The sequence below is a fragment of the Mauremys reevesii genome, linkage group 5 (genome assembly GCF_016161935.1).
Source record: "Mauremys reevesii isolate NIE-2019 linkage group 5, ASM1616193v1, whole genome shotgun sequence".
Lineage (NCBI taxonomy): Eukaryota > Metazoa > Chordata > Testudines > Geoemydidae > Mauremys > Mauremys reevesii.
Genome location: NC_052627.1, coordinates 39472006 through 39491431, shown reverse-complemented (window position 1 = coordinate 39491431; position 19426 = coordinate 39472006). Strand labels below are relative to the sequence as shown.

Here is a 19426-nt window from a genome sequence, read left to right as displayed (position 1 = left end):
GGCCACTCCCTTGATCAGTTTAGACTCTGTTTGGGTGGTCTTCAGGCATGGATGAAGATGATGTGTAACAGTTGACACTGGAGAGAAGGAACCTTGAGGGAAAGGGCTCTCTGTTGCTCACTTCAGATGTAACTAGGTGTGACAAACAATTATTTAAAAAATATAAGTGTTTTTATGACTTGTAAGTGTAGGCATTGCCTTTAATAGATAAGTCATCTCACCATTTCCTATAAAGCAGGATAACGTGTTAGAATTCTATCTAAAAAAATCCCTGGAATAATCTGATGTTTTGTTTCAGTTACCCTAGGAGAATAAACAAACTTGACAGTGACAGCAATGTTAAAAAAAAGTTGTTAGTTTGTTTTAGCAGCACAGTAAGGATTAGAACTGCATGTTTAAAAGAAAAGAGATCTGGGTCAGTGACTGTAAAGGGCAAAGAGCTAATTGAAAATGAGGGATAAATATCTCTGTGTGTGTGTTATGTTTATATTATAAAATTACAATAGTGTTGCCAGCTAAATGCTTTTTTATGTATAGCCAATGTTGATTAGAATTTCCTACAAGATTCATCTGTGCTCTGAAAACATCTATAAAATGCAGCATCTGTACTTTGTCAACAACTAGTTCCAAGAATAATGATATATTTGTCAGTTAACTCTTGAGAGTGCAGTTTACATGCGTTTTCTACAGGGTTCAGTCTGAAAAAGGTTCACTTTTTTCAGCCAATGGACTTTTTTTGGAGTAAATAATTTGTTTTCCCTTTATGCAAGCAGCTAGCAATAGGTATACAAGCTGAAGAGTAGAGAGGAAGCCAAGCAAGCTAAAAATACAATACAGAAATGTAGCCATTTAAAGGGACAGAGTCAGTTACACTGGGAAAGGTTCAAAATGGTACTTGCCCCCATGATTTTTCCCAATGTATTGGGAATATCTTTTGAATAACAGTCAGTGGGCTCTATCCTGATGTATTTGCCTCGATCTCTGATGTCTGACAGAAACTTCATGAGTCTCCCAGCTGCAGTTAAATTTCAGGTGCAAGCTAAACTGCTATAAACCAGGCTTAAATAAATGCAAGAATGTCCACACACAACTCTCCAGTTTAGCTAAATCTGTTCAACAGAACACCTTTAGTTAAATCGGTCCCAGTTTTGTATTTTAGATGGGGCCGAAGAAGCAACTTGTCATGCTAATTATGGCCTCAAGGGGCTATTCATTTCTGTGTCCACCCCAGGGACAGATTTGCAATTTCACCCAGCATGACAATTTGCCTTCTGGAGGCAGCTGCTGGCTGTAGAAGACCTGCCAGCTTGACTCTTCTGCTGTTTGTTATTCAGGGAGAAAAGTCTCTCCTTTTAGTGGAGAACTTTGCTGAGGTTGCTTCCCCATTAGTCCATTCCTGAGAGTTTTTCTGTAGAAGAGGGAATTGAGCATTGACTGTCTGACATTCTTGGTTTGCCCATTATCCAGGTCTAGTTTGACAAAGTTCAACCCTAGGCAAATAGGAACTAAGAAGGTGCATAAAACAGTTATGGACATAGATATATGTATATTATTGTTTTTAATCCTCTTTGGATAATACATGCTACAATATACTCCTTATCTACAATGCACGTTTATAGATAATGAATGATCATAGGGTTACCTGGGGTGGGCGTTACTTGTAAACTCTGTATGAAATTGAGGAAATCCATAGTCTACCCTATTCCATGTTTTTTTCTTTATTTCTGATTCTTCAGATTCAAGTAATTGAAAATGATAAGGCTTCCAGAGGAGGTCAAATCTATGCTACAAACATCAGAGGCCAAGTTCCTCCTCTTGTCACCACAGATTGTGTGATCCAAGATCAAGGTAACTATTTGTGGAATCACTTCGGGTTTTTTACTAGTTAAAACGAAGTTAAAAAACAATTTATCAACTGAAATTTTCAAATTTGGTTGCTTAAAATTATGCTCCCAAACCCATAATTAAGCACCTAGTCAAAGGTGGTGGCATGACTTTCAAAAATGCCGAGAGCTCCTGAACCTCTCATTAATTTCAATGGAATATATGGTTACTCAGCACTTTTGAAAAGATATATACTAATTAGACGCTTGTGCCATAAATAAAAGGCAAAACTCGTTCGATGTGTCTCTGTTGTGTCTGTAAAACATTGCTAATTGTTACCATTACTGTATTTCCATGGCAGTATTGTGTATAACAAAATAGTGAGAGAGAGAGAAAAATGCAAGCTTGTAACATGGAAATATTGAGTGCCAGTATTGACTGAGGATCTTTATACCTCAACCCAGCATACACCATAAGCACATGCCTAGTTTTACATTCCTGAATACTCCCATTGACTTTGTTAAAATTTGGCTTCACTGAGATTATACATATGCCGAAGTGTTTGCAGGATCGTGGCCTTGCTGTGCTATTTGAGGGCTGTCTGCTTTAGCAGAGGCTGAGCAACTGACAGCTCCTCCAGTATAGGCAGTGAGAATTGTGGAGTGTTCTGCTTATCTCAGAATCCGGCCCTTAGTACTGCCAGCTCCTTCATAACAAAACAACATAGCATCTAGAGTGGAAGATAAACGTAGTTGTGAGCTCCAAGCAGAACCTTTAACCTGACAGGAGTCCCCTGAGCAAAGCCCCATTTCCTAATAACATAATCAAAAAAACCTGAGAATAATAGCAACCCTGAGCCCTACAATCCACACTTAAACTCATGTCATAGTTCAGAATGACTTAACTTCATACCAAGAGTTGCACACCCTAAAAGCACTGCATTTGAGTGGTAACCTGGCTGGCTTTCTGTGTGCTGCAGGACATTGTCAAGGAATATATGCTGTATCCTTCCCCAGAACTGTTGGGATTTATAATAAGTGTATTTCAGTTACAAGAATAAGCCTCAACTATGAAATATGAATAACATTTTAGTCAATCTTCTCATTTGAAATAAAATATTTGAGTAGTTTAATTGTATAAAATAGTGGGAATAGCTGTGAGGATTTTTTCTAATTGATTAAGGAATCCGCTTCACCTCCCCCTGTGCAGGGAAAGTAATGATTAAAGGAATCATGCAGACTCACTGGTGAGTCCATGCTGGAATATAAGGTTAAAAAACTGACACTTGCCAAGTTTAACTTGTAGTATACTGTCCATTTCTATTCCTGAGGCTCAAACTACATGGTCAGAGTACAAGCTCAGTTGCTGGGTTCAGTTTTTCCTCTTGTTTGTGTAGCTTCAGCCATTTCCTTCTTGGCAATCTGCCGGTCCCCCAGGTAGAGTGATTGCCAATCTCAACTTCCACACGCATTTTGTGATGGCAGAATGTGTGCATGTTATAACTCAATATAAGACTCTCCCTCATGTAAATTAAATTTGTGATGCCATTAGCTCAGCATTCATTTATCTGTGTTTGGATAAAGTCTGGCTGGGTAAAATGTATAACTACATATTCTTCCGCTTTTTGGAGGACAGGGAGGGAGGGGAAGGGAGAGACTTTTAAGCAAAGAAGTCTCTTCCAAATAACTAAGTACAGTTTCAGGCTGAACTTTTAAAAGCAGACTGAGACCGAGAGTGAGATGCCCAGCTCCCATTGACTTTCACTGGAATTTTAAAAATTTTAAATAGGTTAATTTAAAAAAAAAACCTGTATTTAAAATTAAATTTGAAATTGAAACCTATGTTAAGATCAAAACTTCTTATCTGTTAAAATGGTTTAAATTCAAGTTAAAAATAATTCAAGCAACATGTTTGCCAAGTTTTAAAGAAAGCCAGACCAATGCTGGAAGTCACTGGCTGAGCACATGGAACTAGAGTTTGTTGAAGTGCTAACCCAGCTGTAGCCTCTTTTTCCAGGTGCAGGGAGAATATTTTCTTTTATTTCAATTTATTCAACTAGTTCAGTTCAATGATTAGTTTATTCAAAATTAAGAAATCAGTTGGAAAAACGCAGGAAAGCTTGTTTTCCTCTTCTAACCTATGTATGAGGGGGGAGACCTACTAGTTCTAAAATCTTGCAGGGCGTGGTAAGCAGGAACAGTTCCATTCACTAACTACAGATAACACTTGCTTTGTTTACTAAATAATTTTTAAATGCAAAACATGTTTTGATAAACTTTTTATACGTATTCATTACATTTAGTGTAGCTTTATTTAATAAAAAAATAAAATGCTATTTTAACACTAATAGCAAGTAAAATGTTCATCATCTAGTAAAATGTGTATAGATACAGTTTATCCTCCTGGCTAGCAAAAAGAAGCTCCAGAATTATGTAAAGGCTACATTTAGCTGAAAATCAAATGTTCTAATTGTTACCAAGCAATGAAAATCAACTTTTCTTTGAGAAAATAACTGAAAAGTTCAAATTCAGAACACAATTAAAATTCATTATTTAAATCAAGGTTTCCTGCTTGTTGATTTAAATCAAGATTTAAATTGCGTTGATTTAAATCAAGATTTAAATTGCGTTGATTTAAATCAAGATTTAAATTGCGTTGATTTAAATCAAGATTTAAATTGCGTTGATTTAAATCAAGATTTAAATTGCGTTGATTTAAATCAAGATTTAAATTGCGTTGATTTAAATCAAGATTTAAATTGCATTGATTTAAATCAAGATTTAAATTGCGTTGATTTAAATCAATCTACCCTATCTCATAATATGTTCTTTTAGGCAATGCCAGCCCTCGTTATATTCGATGTACTGCCTACTGCTTCCCATCCTCTTCTGATATGGCCAAACAAGCTCAGATTCCATTGGCTGCTATCATCAAGCCTTTTGCTGCTGTTCCACCAAATGAGGTAAGAAGTCAATAAATACCTATCCAAAAGACCTAATTCATGGTTTCTCATATGATGATTTTATGTGACAGATTAGTTCTTTCATGGTCAGAAAGACTATATTTACTCTAGCATTTTAGGGAGAAAATCTACAATTCTTGCAGTGGTGCAACTCCACTGGTGTTAGCAACAGTGCAAATGCTAATGTAGACAGGGTTTAGTGTTACCACCGTGTCATCAGGACTACAAGATTAGGCATCATAGGTTACCACCGCTGTGTCCCCAGCTTCTGCTAGCACTGCCAGTGTTGCTACCTCCATTGGAATTCTATGCAAGTGTAGACAAGGCCAGTGAAAGATTGCAGCCACAAAATGTCTTTCACTAAATTACTGCTTATCAGTACCAAACGTCACTTTAAAACTTGGACACTTTTAGCAGAGTGGAGCAGTGAGGTTTCTCATTATGGTACCTTTATATACCCACCAAAATAACTATGTTAAAAGAACATTATTAAGGTGTTAAAGTCTAATACTCTCAAGTTAAGAAATGCTAGAATTAAGGTTGTCTTTGCAATCTTAACTTGACCCCGCTATGCATATGCATTATGAGACATTCTTTGATTGAATGATCGCATATTATTTGATCAAATACTAACTTTTGAGTACTTGGATTTACAACTATAATGTTCCTTTAATGTAGTTTTCTGTGTATAATTTCCTAAGTTTTTGAAAAAGCTAAGTAAAAAACTGAAATTCTGTCATGTGGTATCATTGTCGCACCCACATGGTTCATCAACAGATCCACCAAATAGACCTCTGCCACTTGTGCTAAAGGAGAACTGATAGCAATAATAGAATGTCATTGTCTATGTGGACCAGCAAAGAGATGAACTGGACACTTTGCCATTCGCTTTCACAGATATTTGCTGTCACCAAAGAAATGGTGAGACTCAGAAATCTTGAATTCCATTCCAGGCTCTGGATGGGAGTTTGCTCTAGTGGGCACAGGTTCCCTCCAACCTGACCCTGTCCCAGTTCTGTCTCTTCCTCACTCCTGGCTCCTCATCCTAGTGTCCTTGTCTATCCAGTTCAAGTCTCAGCTAGTCCCAGTTTTCCCATCCCAGCTTCTCATTGGATATGTCTGTTTCCCCCACCTTAACCTCCAATTACCCCCATTCCCACTACCTCTGTCCTGATATTCCTCCTTAGTCCCCTGCTCCCCGCAGCTTCTTGTCCACGTGTCTTTGACCATCCAATTCTATCCCCATACCCAGCTCCCCATCTGTTGCCCCTGACTCCTCAGTTCCTTTCCTCATTCTTGGAAACAGCTCAACTGTTTTGGCTGAAATTTTGCAGAAAGATTTAGCATGAGATAGACACCCAGTATGAAAAATTCCAGCCTGGATGGTTAACATTTGATAAACAGAGTCTTGTAATCAGAAGCGTTGCACAACCTTAGTAGGCGGTGCTGAGCCCCATCCTATAACTCCTGACCTTTTCTGCTACTGCTAAAATATGTAGCTCTGTTTTGAAGTCAAGATCACAGTGAATAAAAAGGCTCTTTCATATGGAGAAAACCTTACAAATATTAAACAATATCAATATCAATTTTTTGTTTTAGAATCGCTGATGTTTTCTAATACTGAAGCTCCATATATTTCTTTAGAAAAGGGATTCCTCTCTCCCTTGTGAACTCTGTGGTTTCATATCTTTTGCTTTTTGTAGCCTTTTGACTTGACCAAGGTATACTATAAAGAGTTAAAATGTCTGAGAAAGTGTGTACATTAATATTTCAAGTCTCTCATCCAGTACTTTCTGACTAGAGCTAATGATTGCAGGTACAAAATGCCCATGCCTTTGGAATACTGAGTACTTCACAGGAGCTCCCATAAATGCAATAGAGCAGCATTCTGCAGATGGGGCTCACGAGGATTAGGTGCAAAGTGAGATTCCATCTTTCAATAAGCTCACTTTGACATTTGATGGCTTCTTGATAAGGGAAGGGAAATGCTGGTTTTTACTGGTCATAGTTTCTCATTTGATTAGTTGTAATGTCTCCTCTCTTTTACAGTTTCTAAAATGCTCAATGCTAGCAACCAACAAATTTAATGTTTGTTTTTTATTAAAAAAGCGCACATAAAAAAGCACAGAATGTATTACTAGGACTCGGTGAACCATGGCTACAACATGCCCGTACGCTATGTCTGCAGACTCTTATGTGACTTGGATCAGTTAAAGGAGCTGCAAATGACAGTTGAACTATAAAATTGATTTTGTTTACCAAGTCAATGGCACACTTGGCATTTGGTTTCCTTTAATACTGGAGATATAGATAGATTTTTCATTATGATGTCAAGAACTTTATAAAATACCTACATCATCTGCACTGAGTCCATCATGATGAATGTGTATTGTGTATACCAAGTCTCACAGATGTAAATAACATTTTAAAGGCTGTGAGCAAGGGTTAGGCTCACTCTGTTGCCTAATAGTCCACTTGGTGCAGCTTAAATAGTAAATATATCAATTGTTATTAATTAGCCTGTGTGGTTCTTTGAGAACCATTTACACTTCAGGATGAATTCAGAACAAGATATAAAATTCACCTATTGCAAGTTGCATTCTTAATGTTCATTGTTGACAGAGGAGTTTGTGGATTGTTTTCTGTCTATGCCATTAGGAATAAAACGACTGGAAATATAGGAAAAACCTTGTCTTGTGTCAATTTCTGAGTGAGTTGATGTGCCCATACAGACTGTAATGATAGCATCCAGTGGTGTTTGCTCTTCCCTTCTGGAGTCTGTTCTCTAGATTCTAATTTCATTATTTGAGTTATTACTTGCATTGTGGAGTAAGCCATGTTACTAGGCAATCCAGCTGAACCGGAGTTGTGTATAAAGTACTCTCTCACCTATGCTTTCTTTGACACCATTTCAGTTACTCCAAACTGTACCTAAGCATTGGGGAATAAATGAAAACATGGATAAATTCATCCTGTAAACAAATTCAAATCTGAGGTTGATAGAATTGTGTATGCTTACTTCAGGGCTGAATTTTGTCCGGGGGTCATACGTGTGGCGCCTCTAGTTGGCTGGAGAAAGATTCCCTGCTTTTGGGGCACATGTTGGTACCAACCAGAGAGTTGTACATTTCACTTCTTCAGTAGACCAGTTGGTACGCCCAATGAGAGAAAGCAGCAGCTTCATACTGTATGCTGCCTGTGATGTATAGACAGACACAGGGGGCACGAGAGAGATTCCTCTGGATGTAGCATTTTGGTGGTGTGGGCGGGTGGATGTGGAGATGATGTGGGGAGGAGTTAGACACTCCTCAGCCCTGAACTCAAAGCTGCTTTGTCCTTTACCCTCCAGGTACTTGTTAACCTGTCCAGCCATATACCTGTGGACCCTTCTCTTTCCAGAGTCAGTATTTGCAGAGCTTGAGATGATCAACCCAGAGTTCTTTATAAACAGGCTGTACTCCTCACCTTCCTCCCTCATGGTCCCTGCTTTCTCCTCCAGATCTCCAGTCCCCACCCTTCAGGTCTCTGCTTCCCTCATCACCATTGCCTCACCTTCTCCCCACTCCCACTCTTTCCCTGCTTCCTCCAGGTCCCCACTTCCCCCCCTCAGTGGTCCCTGCTTCTTTCTCCCCACCCTGTAAGGCTCTTCTGTGTCTGTTAGATCCCTGGCTACACAGTCTCCCAGTGCAGCAAATTAAGCTGCTGCTCTGATAGGTATATGCAGTAACAAGGGGTATCAGAGAGATTTCTCTATCTGCAGCACTCAGCAGTCTGTAGCTTGATTTTACTCTAAACTAAGCTTTTCGGATTGCCTTGAAATTGACTAGAACACTCCCTGAAACTTTGTAATTCATTGGCTGTGGTGTTCAAAAATTATCATGTTCCATACAGATAAACGGAAATGCCCTCAGGTGTAGGGCTCACTTTACTTGGCCAATGGCATATAGAGAAATCTTGGAAGCTAAATGTAGACTATGAGGTAGAAGCATTGGGTCCAGGGTCTCAGTGATAGCTTTCTCCGAAATGCTTCCGGTCCCACATCAGGTTCAGCTTAGCAGAAGGAACTGCAGGATCTCAGTGCATGATTGAGAAGAGGGATTTAAGTTTATTAGGCACTGGAGGGTATTTTGGGGAAGGAAAAGCATATACAGAGGTTTTTGGGATCCTCCTTAATCAAAACAGAAGCTGACTGCTGGCATGTAAAATAAATAAGGTATTGAGGAAGTATGTAAACTAAGAGCTGAGGGAACACTGGCACGAGCTGAGCACTAAATTTGGACAGAGACATCTGTTAAAGGCATCTGTAATACAATGGTATCTGAGTATCCAGCAAAGAGTAGGATACAAATTACAACTGAAATAGTGCAGAGACAGGATAAGAACAGAGGTAAATTCTGTAAAATCATCAAGGTGTCAGATTAAGGAGTTAAATAAAAACAGGCACCTAGTCAAGAATAAAAACTGCAAATGCCTGTATGCAAATGCAAGAAGTTTAAAAGCAAAAAATAAATAAACTAGAATGCCTTGCAGTAGACAAGGACCTTGATAGAACAGTCATTAGAGAATCTTAGTGGAATGACAAAAGCCAATGAGACACTATAATACCTGGTTATAAACTACATAGGAAAAACAGACCAGGTTGAAGAGGTAGGGGAGAAGAGCTAAAGGATTCCACAGAACCTAGTGAGATAACAATTCTGAGTGGAGAGGAGTACACAGCTGCATCTATATGGATACAAATCCCAACCTGTAAGAATCAGAGGGGTAGCCGTGTTAGTCTGGATCTGTAAAAGCAGCAAAGAGTCCTGTGGCACCTTATAGACTATTCACCCACGAAAGCTCATGCTCCAATACGTCTGTTAGTATAAGGTGCCACAGGACTCTGCAATCTGTAAGAATGTAAATATTAGTAGGGCAATACTACCAGCCTCCAGATTTAAAAAAAAAAAAAAATCCAAGAGGAAGCAAAATCTAACACACTAAGGATAATGAGGACTTCAGCTACCCACATATAAACTACTGAAGACACAGTTTAGGGAAATAATTTCTCAGCACTTCAGTGATAGTTTCTTAAAGGCTAGTTGTGGAGCACACAAGAGGAGAGGCTATTCTTGACTAGTTTTAAGTAAAACGCAGGAGCTATTCCAAGTGACAGTAGCTGAGCCACTAATAGTGACCACACTATATTTAGGTTCAACATCCAAGGGCAGGTAGGGCAGCAAAAAGTGACATGGAGACATTAAACTTTAGAAAGAGATTTCAGTAAAATGAGGTTAGTCATGAAAGCCTTAAATTTGAAGTATTTTAAAGGTGGCATGGATGCGACTTAAACAAATCCCAGTAACAACCTCAGAGGGTACGTGTATTGCTGCAGAAGAAGGGAATCAGGAAGACAAAGACTAAGTCTATATGGCTAAATGACAGGGTTTGAGAGACTATTTGAGCCAAACAGAACTTCAAAATTTGGAATTCTGACCCTAGTGAAGCCAATAAATAGGAGTATAAATTATAGCAGGTAATAAGTAATAGGGAAAATGGATTCCCAAGAACAAGTAGCGAACAGTGTAAAATGAACAAGAAATTCTTTAAATACTTCAGAAGCAGGAGGCCTGCTAAAGAATTGGTGGATCTGCCGGATCATCAGGGTTTTACGGGAGTAATTAAGGAAAATAAGGACATTGCTAAGATTCTAAATGGTTGCTTTGCCTCAGTCTTCACTGACAAGGCTTAGGAAAATACTTACAGTTCTTTATCTTCAATATCTTGATTTGGATGATCTATAAAAAGTATTTGTTTGTGATAGTTTTTTGAGAATACGCTATCATTGTTTGACAGGACTTATTTTTAGCTGGCACTGCTTTAGCAACAGACTGTAAAAATAAACGTAACTCTCTGAGTTATCATCATAGATCAGGCCCTACACAAGTTTGTTTTGGAGATGTGTGAATGTTTCCAAAGCCTGGATAAACCATGTGATCTTTGTTTAACATTTAATTCTGCTTTCTATTAATATTATTATTTTAGAAGAGTATTTTACATTTTAAAAAGCAAACATTCAACAGTTCAAAAAAATAAATATAAAGTTTTCAGTGTTTATAAATATAGGTGATTTAGTTTGTGTTTAGAGTAATTCTCTAATAACTAATGTGTCTTGTCCTGTTTTACAATACTACCTGATTTTAATTTGACTTCATTTACAGAAATATTTGCTGGTAAAAAAAAAAAAAAGATTTTTTTTTTAAATATTTAATTTTCTTCCTTTCAAAACAGTAAATCCTCTGGTATTTGACAAGCTTAGCGTGACATAACCATACAGAACTATAGTACATGAAACAGATATTTGAACTTTAACCAGTAGTACAGGAGCGGCGTTGTCCAAGGAAAACCCTGAAATCAGAAATGGAGTTATCTCCCATAAATGAAGGAACAGTCTCTGAGCTGGAAGCTGGTCAGTTTTTTCAGTTAGAGAAATTTGGCCTGAGTCTAGTTGGGCTGGAAGGAAAAGCCATGTTTGTGGAGAAAGAAAGGATTAATAAACCAACTTTGACACACACCATCCCCAGTAGCTTTCATTAGAAAGATCCAGTGCTTCAGTGCTGTTAGGTATCCAGTAAGGTGAGTGGTAGTAACAAGGTGTAAGGAAGGTAAGTGGTAGACATATGTTGTAAACATCATCACTTTGTCAAGAGCAAACTTGTAAAGATTCCTTCTTTCACACTCAGATTCTAGAGCAAAGGCAATGGAACCAGGGACCATGTAACCTATGAGGACGTGTATTCATCTCCATCTGATTTTAAACAGCAAAGTAAATCTACAGTGCCTTTTCCTCTTCCTATTTTTTCTAAATCTTTGCAAAGAGCGTGGAAAGCAACCCAGCTCCAGAGTTACTGTTGTTCAGCCTCAGCAGCATCATTTTTAATTCCATGTGGGTAGTGTCATATCAGTTGCCTTTGGTGGAGCTAGCTGGCTTGTCACAGATCACTGCCAGGTGTGTCAATACTGCATCCATTCATTCACTGCTCATTGCCATCTTTCAGCCTGGAGACTTAAGAGAATCCTCCTCAAATCACACCTCTTTTGGTACAGTCTCCCTGGCTTGTCTTAAAATAAGCAGCAGATTTAATAGAAGGGCTCTGCTGTCCACCGGGAGTAGAAGGAACAGAGTTGTTCTGAGAGTCAAATATTCTATTGTCTTCCCAGCTAATGAGGTCTGAACAACTCTGTCCAACAGGGACTGGCTCTCTTATGGGTAATGTTCCTCCAAGCAGATATGATGCAGACAGAGAATTACAGTTGAAGGATTTATTAACACTATATAGAAGGCCAAAATCATAAAGCATAAGATGGATGGAATAGACAGAATTCACATGACTAAGTTGTCCGTGCTACTAGAAAGCTTTGTCATAGCAGAAGATAATAAGCTTAAGAAATCTTTCTGAAGGACTGGAAGGAAAGTTGCTTATCTAGCTATCTCAGTCAGTTTATTTTAAAATGTGATGCCCTTTTTCATATTGGCTTATATGACAGTTAACTTAACTCCAGCATGTGCTTTGGGCATTACATCATTAAGAGGCCTCTCCTCACGCTCACTGAGAGTCTAATGCTAAAGCTTATGTGTGTTCTCAGTTGTTAGGGGAATCTGACCTTTTCCTATATGCAGGAAATTAATTTGTCTGCAGTAGAGTTTAGCTCTGGCTTAGTCAAGATCTCTTCACATCACTTGAATTGAAATGAAGGTATCGATCATGCAGAAACTTCCCTCCCCCCAGTATCTTGACTAAAGATTCCTTCTTTCATACTCAGATTCTAGAGCAAAGGCATCAGCAATGGAACCAGGGACCATGTAACCTATGAGGACATGTCTATTCATCTCCATTTTCCCTTGCCACAATCAGGATCTGAGACTCTTGTTAAATTGTGAACATTTCCAATGTTCCATTCTCCTCTTCAGGTTATGGCTGACCCCTCAAGCCTTCACAAAGGTGCTGTTAGTGGGGGGTAACTTCTCTAAGCAAAAGCAAAGTCTAGGTCCTCCCTGACCTCAGGGATTGGCACATCAAGATCCTTATCACAGAGCTTCTCTTTAGTGCTGAAGAAGATAAGGGTGATCCAGTGGATATAGTGAACTTGGATTTTCAAAAGCCTTTGACAAGGTCCCCCACCAAAGGCTCTTAAAGAAACTAAGTGGTCATGGGATAAGAGGGAAGGTCCTCTCATAGACCAGTAACTGGTTTAAATGATAGGAAACAAAGAGTAGGAGTAAATCATCAGTTTTCATAATGGAGAGAGGTAAACAGCAGGGTATTCCAAGGATTTGTTCTGTTCAAGTTACTCATTAATGATCTGGAAAAGTGGCAAAATTTGCAGATGATACGAAATTTTCAAGATAGTTAAGTCTAAAACTGACGGCAGAGTTACAGAGGGATCTCACAAAACTGGGCAACTGTGAAACAAAATGGCAGATGAAATTCAGTGTTGACAAGGAGTAAAGTAATGCACATTGGCGGAAAAAAATCCTGACTGCATGCATATAATGATGGGTTCTAAATTAACCAGTACCACTCAAGAAAGATCTTGGAGCCATTATGGATGGTTCTCTGAAAACTTCAGCTCAATTTCAGTGCAGCAGCAGTCAAAAAGGCAAACAGAATGTTAGGAACTTTTAGAAAAGGGATAGAAAAAAAGATGGAAAATATAATGCCAGTATCTAAATCCATCGTACGCCAATGCTTTGAATATTGGGTGCAGTTCTGGTTGCCCTATTTAAAAAAGAATGTAGTGGAACTGGAAAAGAGAACAGCAACAACGATGATCAAGCAGATGGAACAGCATCCACATGGGGGGGAGACAAAATCTTAGGGCTGTTTAGCTTAGAAAAAAGATGATTAAGTGGAGGTAGGAGAGAGGTCTATAAAATCATGAATGGTGTGGAACAAGTGAATAGAGCCATGTAATTTACCCTTTCCCACTATCCAAAAACCAGGACATGAAATTAGTAGGTAGCAGATTTAATACAAACAAAAGGAAGCACTTTTTCACACAATGCACAATTAACCTATGGAACTCATAGCCATGGGATATTGTGATGGCCAAAAGCATAACCAGATTTAAAAAAAAGTTGGGTAAATTCATCAATGGCTACTAGTCAAGATGGCAACCTTAAACTTCTGGCTGCCAGAAGCCGAGAGGGGAAGACATGGGTGGATCTTTCCAAAATTGCCTTGTTCTGTATTTTCCTCCTGAAGCTTTGGTACTGGCCACTATTGGAAACAGGGTACTGGGCTAGATGGACCATTGGTCTCACCCAGTATGGCAGTTCTGATGAGAGTTGCTTTATACACCTTATCTTCCCGGCATACCTTGCTGCTGAGCAGAAACCTGGAACAGAGTAGTGCTGGTCTCAGGGGTTTCCTTTATGTGGCATACCCTCTCCCAAGTCTGTTTGGAAGTTGCTGTAGAAGCAGTGAGAGCTGTGGCCCTCACTCACTAGAGTCTGGGTTTCCTAATGGATCAGGAGAAACACTTTCTGGAACATACTGTCTATTTGGCCACAAAAGTGCCCTCTATCAGCTACAAACTTTGAGTCAAAGTGAGCAAAGGATGTGGCCCTTAGAGTTGTTGAACCAAGGATGAAGATAGAGTCTAAAGCATAAAAAGGAAAGCTTTTGTCTGCAAGCTGGATCATTCTAGAGTTTTATCTGCTGTTGTGATGACTGATGACTAATATTTTATTTTAACAGTTATATAGAGAATATGAAAAATATGTTAAATTTACTCATTTACTGGTTTGGGGACTGATGAGGGTGCAGAGGAAAACTCCCCTTTGAAGAAATTGATATCTTTAAGAATGTTTTGGAGCAGCACTTGCTGCTTTTTGTTGTTAAAGTATAAAATCGGTATTAGTATCCCTCCTAAGCCATAGAGAGGCTTCTGCTTTGGCTGGAATAGGTAAACAGTGGAATCCCATATACTAATCATAAGCTTTCTCATCATCTAAAATATCAGGTTTTTTTCCTGACAAATTAAAGGCCCTATCTATCAATCTGAATGTTTTTCCTATCATGACAAATCTAAGCAACTTTAACTGTGCAAAAGAAATAATAGGGAAATGTGAGAGTAGCAACATGTTGGTTTGTTTATATAATTTAGGTTACTAAGAATAAAATTATTCAAAGTTGGTTTTAGAGGAGATCTGTAACTTAAAATAGCTATTGGAATAGCCTCTGTGTCCCTGTGCATTTAAATTTCTCTGTGCAGACATCACCATCCGGAAAAGGGATAAGATTCTCCTCTTCTTCACTTGCCAAAGTTGATCATAGCAACAGCAATAAATTAAACAATGTAACGTTGTGCAAACTGACATTAAGCCTTAAGGGACATGACTCAGTTTCTAAGGTAATATTATACACTATGAGCAGAGTGTTTGACACAGTTTTTACTAGGATCAAGATGGAAAGTTTACAGCGTTTGCTTGTAAAACTAAAACGATATTGACCTATTTTGTGTACATTTCTTTTTATTTATTGCTGCACACTTCTTGCACTATAAGTTTGATTATAATAGCTCTCTAGGATGAGTTTCCGTAAAAGGGATTTACTTCTTTTGAAGCTGATGCACAAGCAACTGACCTGGATTTTATAGTCTGGTGTTTTCATTTTATTGGATTTTTCCTTTAGGTCACACACACTTCTGAAGAGTTTAGTATGTCATTTGTTACACTAGGAAAAGGTGTCTTTCATTATTATACTTGACTGTCCAATACACATTACATCAGTCTGCATTTAGGGCCAGATCTTGGCTGCACTACCTCAGCCCTGCAGGGAAATAAGCCCCCAGTCCCTTAAGAGTTTTAGCTGCATCTTGGCTCCAGTTGCAGTGAGGAAGCAGGCCCTGTGGCTGCTATTCTCCTTAGAGAAGGACTGGGAATGGTTGGCCAGCAAAGCCAACAGGGCATGGTAAGTAATCCACACAGGTAGAGGGTGGTGCAAATTACTCCCCTGGCCTTAGAGTAAAGGGGTGTCAGGGAAGATTGTGACTGTGGGCTTGGCTACACTGGAGAGTTGAGGCGCTGGTGGTGGCTTTACAGCGCTGCAACTCACTCACCGTTCACACTTGCAAGGCACACACAGCGCTGTATCTCCCTGGCTACAGCGCTGGCTGTACTCCACCTCGGCCTGGGGAATAACAACTGCAGCGCTGGAGTGCCAGTCTAAACAGTGATTAATCTTACTATGCTGTAACTGACCTCTGGAATTTTCCCATAATGCTTTTAACTAAAGAACTCTCTTTGTTTTGTTATGATGCCTCTCTTTGTTTTGTTGTGAACCCGGGGCTCCCGGAGCTGCTTATCTAAAAAACAAACACAGCTCCTGTTTGCTGTGAATGAGGCAGGCAGGGGGATGAATGTCCACAGCTAGTGTTTGCTTGAGGAGAGAAACAGCACAGCGGGGGGCGGGGGGAGAGGGAGTCTGTCGGAGCAGCTGCTTATCTGGTCTGAAGGCTATTTGCATTTAAGAGTGAATGAGGGGTTGGGGAAGTGGTCAGAATTTGCAAGGCAGGGAGCTGACACAGTGTCAGCTCCAAAAATCCACTCACTCTCTCTCCCGCACGCTCCCTGTCACACTCCACCCCACCCCCCTCTTTTGAAAAGCACGTTGCAGCCACTTGAATGCTGGGATAGCTGCCCATAATACACCACTCCCAACACCGCTGCAAATGTGGCCACACTGCAGCGCTGGTAGCTGTCAGTGTGGCCACACTGCAGCGCTTTCCCTACACAGCTGTACGAAGACAGCTGTAACTCCCAGCGCTGCACAGCTGCAAGTGTAGCCAAGCCCTGTGTAACAATTCCTTCACAGAGAGGGTGGTTTAGGTGCACACTGCCCCTTACCCTCACTCCAGCTCTTAGTAAAGTGTAGCAGAAAGGAAAGCAGGTGAAACATTTAAAATGTCTGTAAAGCACATGGCATGATGGGGCCTTGTTCCTGTTGGGGCCTCTGAGTATCACTTTTGAACAAATACTAATAAAAAGAGAATTTAGTTATAGATCACTAATCTTACCAGATATGGGGCTTTTTAAACTGACAACCAGTTTTGATATCAAAGCCACAAAGATTAAGCTGCTACTTTCCATGGGAAGGACTCTTGAATTAATGTCTCTTTAAAGACATTAGCTCAAATGTTTTGATACTGGAAACCAATACATTCTTCTGTATTTTCTTAGTCATTTTATTCTTGCCAAATACTTAAGTGGCAGATGTAAATGATCACCATTGACCATGTTACTGTAACTGGCCTTATGCAGGTGGAGCCTACTTTCACTTCATTTCCAGTTCCACTACCCCCAACAGTTTCTTCCACTAGGAATGGGAACCCAATAACATTGGCCTTCAAGTCACATTTTCAAATCATCCACCTCTGTTTAAAACACTGCCATGAAACCTGTCTCTAGTCTTTTAAGTACAATTCACTATAAAGAAATATCCTATTGCTATTATAAAACATTCTCTGGCATGGGACAGTCAATCAATAGCAGTCAGTCAATAAAATATGGTTTCCCTAACCAAAATCTCAATACCAGTCCCTCATAATGAGAAGACCAAATCCAAAAGAGAAACAATTCAGTGTTTGCAACAGGAAACATGGAGTGGAAAAAATCTTACATTTATCAGCTCTCTGATGCCATAATTCTTAAATCAGGGATGACTGCTGTCTCAAAAAGTCCTGGATAGCCACAGAAGAAAGCAAAACATACACCTGACATCTATAGCATGGCCCTTAGCCTAAAGGCTGCTGCATCATGAGATTCAGGTTCATTTTTCATTCCTTCTGAAAAGGCATTAATGACTGTTATGTACAGCCCTCTCCTTATGTGGCATCCAGTCTTGGTGAAGAGGTACTCTTAAACTCACAAAGCTACACTTACATTTATTTGCAAGCATAAATTTGTGTTCCTCCAAACTAAAACAGCACATTCCACGAGCACCACGTGGAGTGTTGCTTGATTGGCTATCTTAGGGTTAATCCACAACCCATTAGAAATGTTAACAGCTGTGTTTGTGTTTAATGGTCTTTGACCTTCATAATAGAATTAATATGTTGGTGTATCCATTATGTTTGCACATGGATTGAACCAGTATTTCACATTGTGTGTGTTCCCTTTTCCCAAGATTACCAAGTATATGATAACTCTGTCTGAGGGAAACTGACACAGATACTTGCATAGAGCAGACAAAAGAGACTTCATCTTTGTTGTGAGGAGCCAGCAGTGTTATCACTTGGAGCTCAAACTCTGAACTGTTTGTTCTTCTTAGAAGTGCTTAGAGTCCACGTATAATACTGGAAGGGCATAACAAGTGGGGTCCCGCAGGGATCAGTTCTGGGTCCAGTTCTGTTCAATATCTTCATCAATGATTTAGATAATGGCATAGAGAGTACACTTAAAAAGTTTGCGGATGATACCAAGCTAGGAGGGGTTGCAAGTGCTTTGGAGGATAGGATTAAAATTCAAAATGATCTGGACAAACTGGAGAAATGGTCTAAAGTTAATGGTATGAAATTCAATAAGAACAAATGTGAAGTACTCGACTTAGGAAGGAACAATCAGTTGCACACATACAAAATAGGAAATGACTGCCTAGGAAGGAGTACTGTGGAAAGGGATCTGGGGGTCATAGTGGATCACAAGCTAAATATGAGTCAATAGTGTAACGCTGTTGCAAAAAAAGCAAACATCATTCTGGGATGTATTAGCAGGAGTGTTGTAAGCAAGACACGAGAAATAATTCTTTCACTCTAGTCCGCGCTGATTAGGCCTCAACTGGAGTATTGTGTCCAGTTCTGAGCGCCACATTTCAGGAAGGATGTGGACAAATTGGAGAAAGTACAGAGAAGAGCAACAAAAATGGTTAAAAGTCTAGAAAACTTGACCTATGAGGGAAGATTGAAAAAATTGGGTTTGTTTAGTCTGGAAAAGAGAGGACTGAGAGGGGACATGATAACAGTTTTCAAGTACATAAAAGGTTGTTACAAGGAGGAGGGAGAAAAAATGTTGTTCTTAACCTCTGAGGTTAGGACAAGAAGCAATGGGCTTAAATTGCAGCATGAGAGGATTAGGTTGGACATTAGGAAAAACTAGGGTAGTTAAGCACTGGAATAAATTGCCCAGGGAAGTTGTGGAATCTCCATCATTGGGGATTTTTAAGAGCCAGTTGGACAAACACCTGTCAGGGATGGTCTCTAGACAATACTTAGTCCTGCCATGAGTGCAGGGACTGGACTAGATGACCTCTTGAGGTCCCTTTCTATGATTCTATGTAATGGTCTGCATAAAATAAAATACCATTTTGAAGAGAGAAGTACCCTCCTCTCACTACATTTACTGCTGTAAATGGCATTAAACAAAATATTTGTCAATTTTTGTGCTGTTCATGAATGGCCGTCTATTTGTGAAACAAAGCAAAATTTCCTCTCACTCTAACTCAGATTTGTTTTATTGTGAAATTCCTGTAGCCATTAGAGCTAGACTACGTCCCTGTTACTTACTACTCATCACTTCTGTATAGAAGCTTCCTAGAATCTGTCTCTTTGTCTTCTTATTATTTACTGTTCTATATTGTGGTAGCTCCTAGAAGCCCCAGG

General features: G+C 39.4%; 1 protein-coding gene across 2 annotated transcripts in view; it reads left to right on the top strand.

Annotated features, from left to right (window-relative positions):
• Nucleotides 1-19426, top strand: part of SEC24D (SEC24 homolog D, COPII coat complex component) — an 89005-nt gene that overhangs the window by 23923 nt on the left and 45656 nt on the right. For both annotated transcript variants that reach the window (XM_039541178.1, XM_039541177.1), the window contains 2 exons: nt 1737-1848; nt 4659-4786. In XM_039541178.1, coding sequence (XP_039397112.1) covers nt 1737-1848; nt 4659-4786 — 240 coding nt within the window. The remainder of the gene's footprint in view (nt 1-1736; nt 1849-4658; nt 4787-19426) is intronic.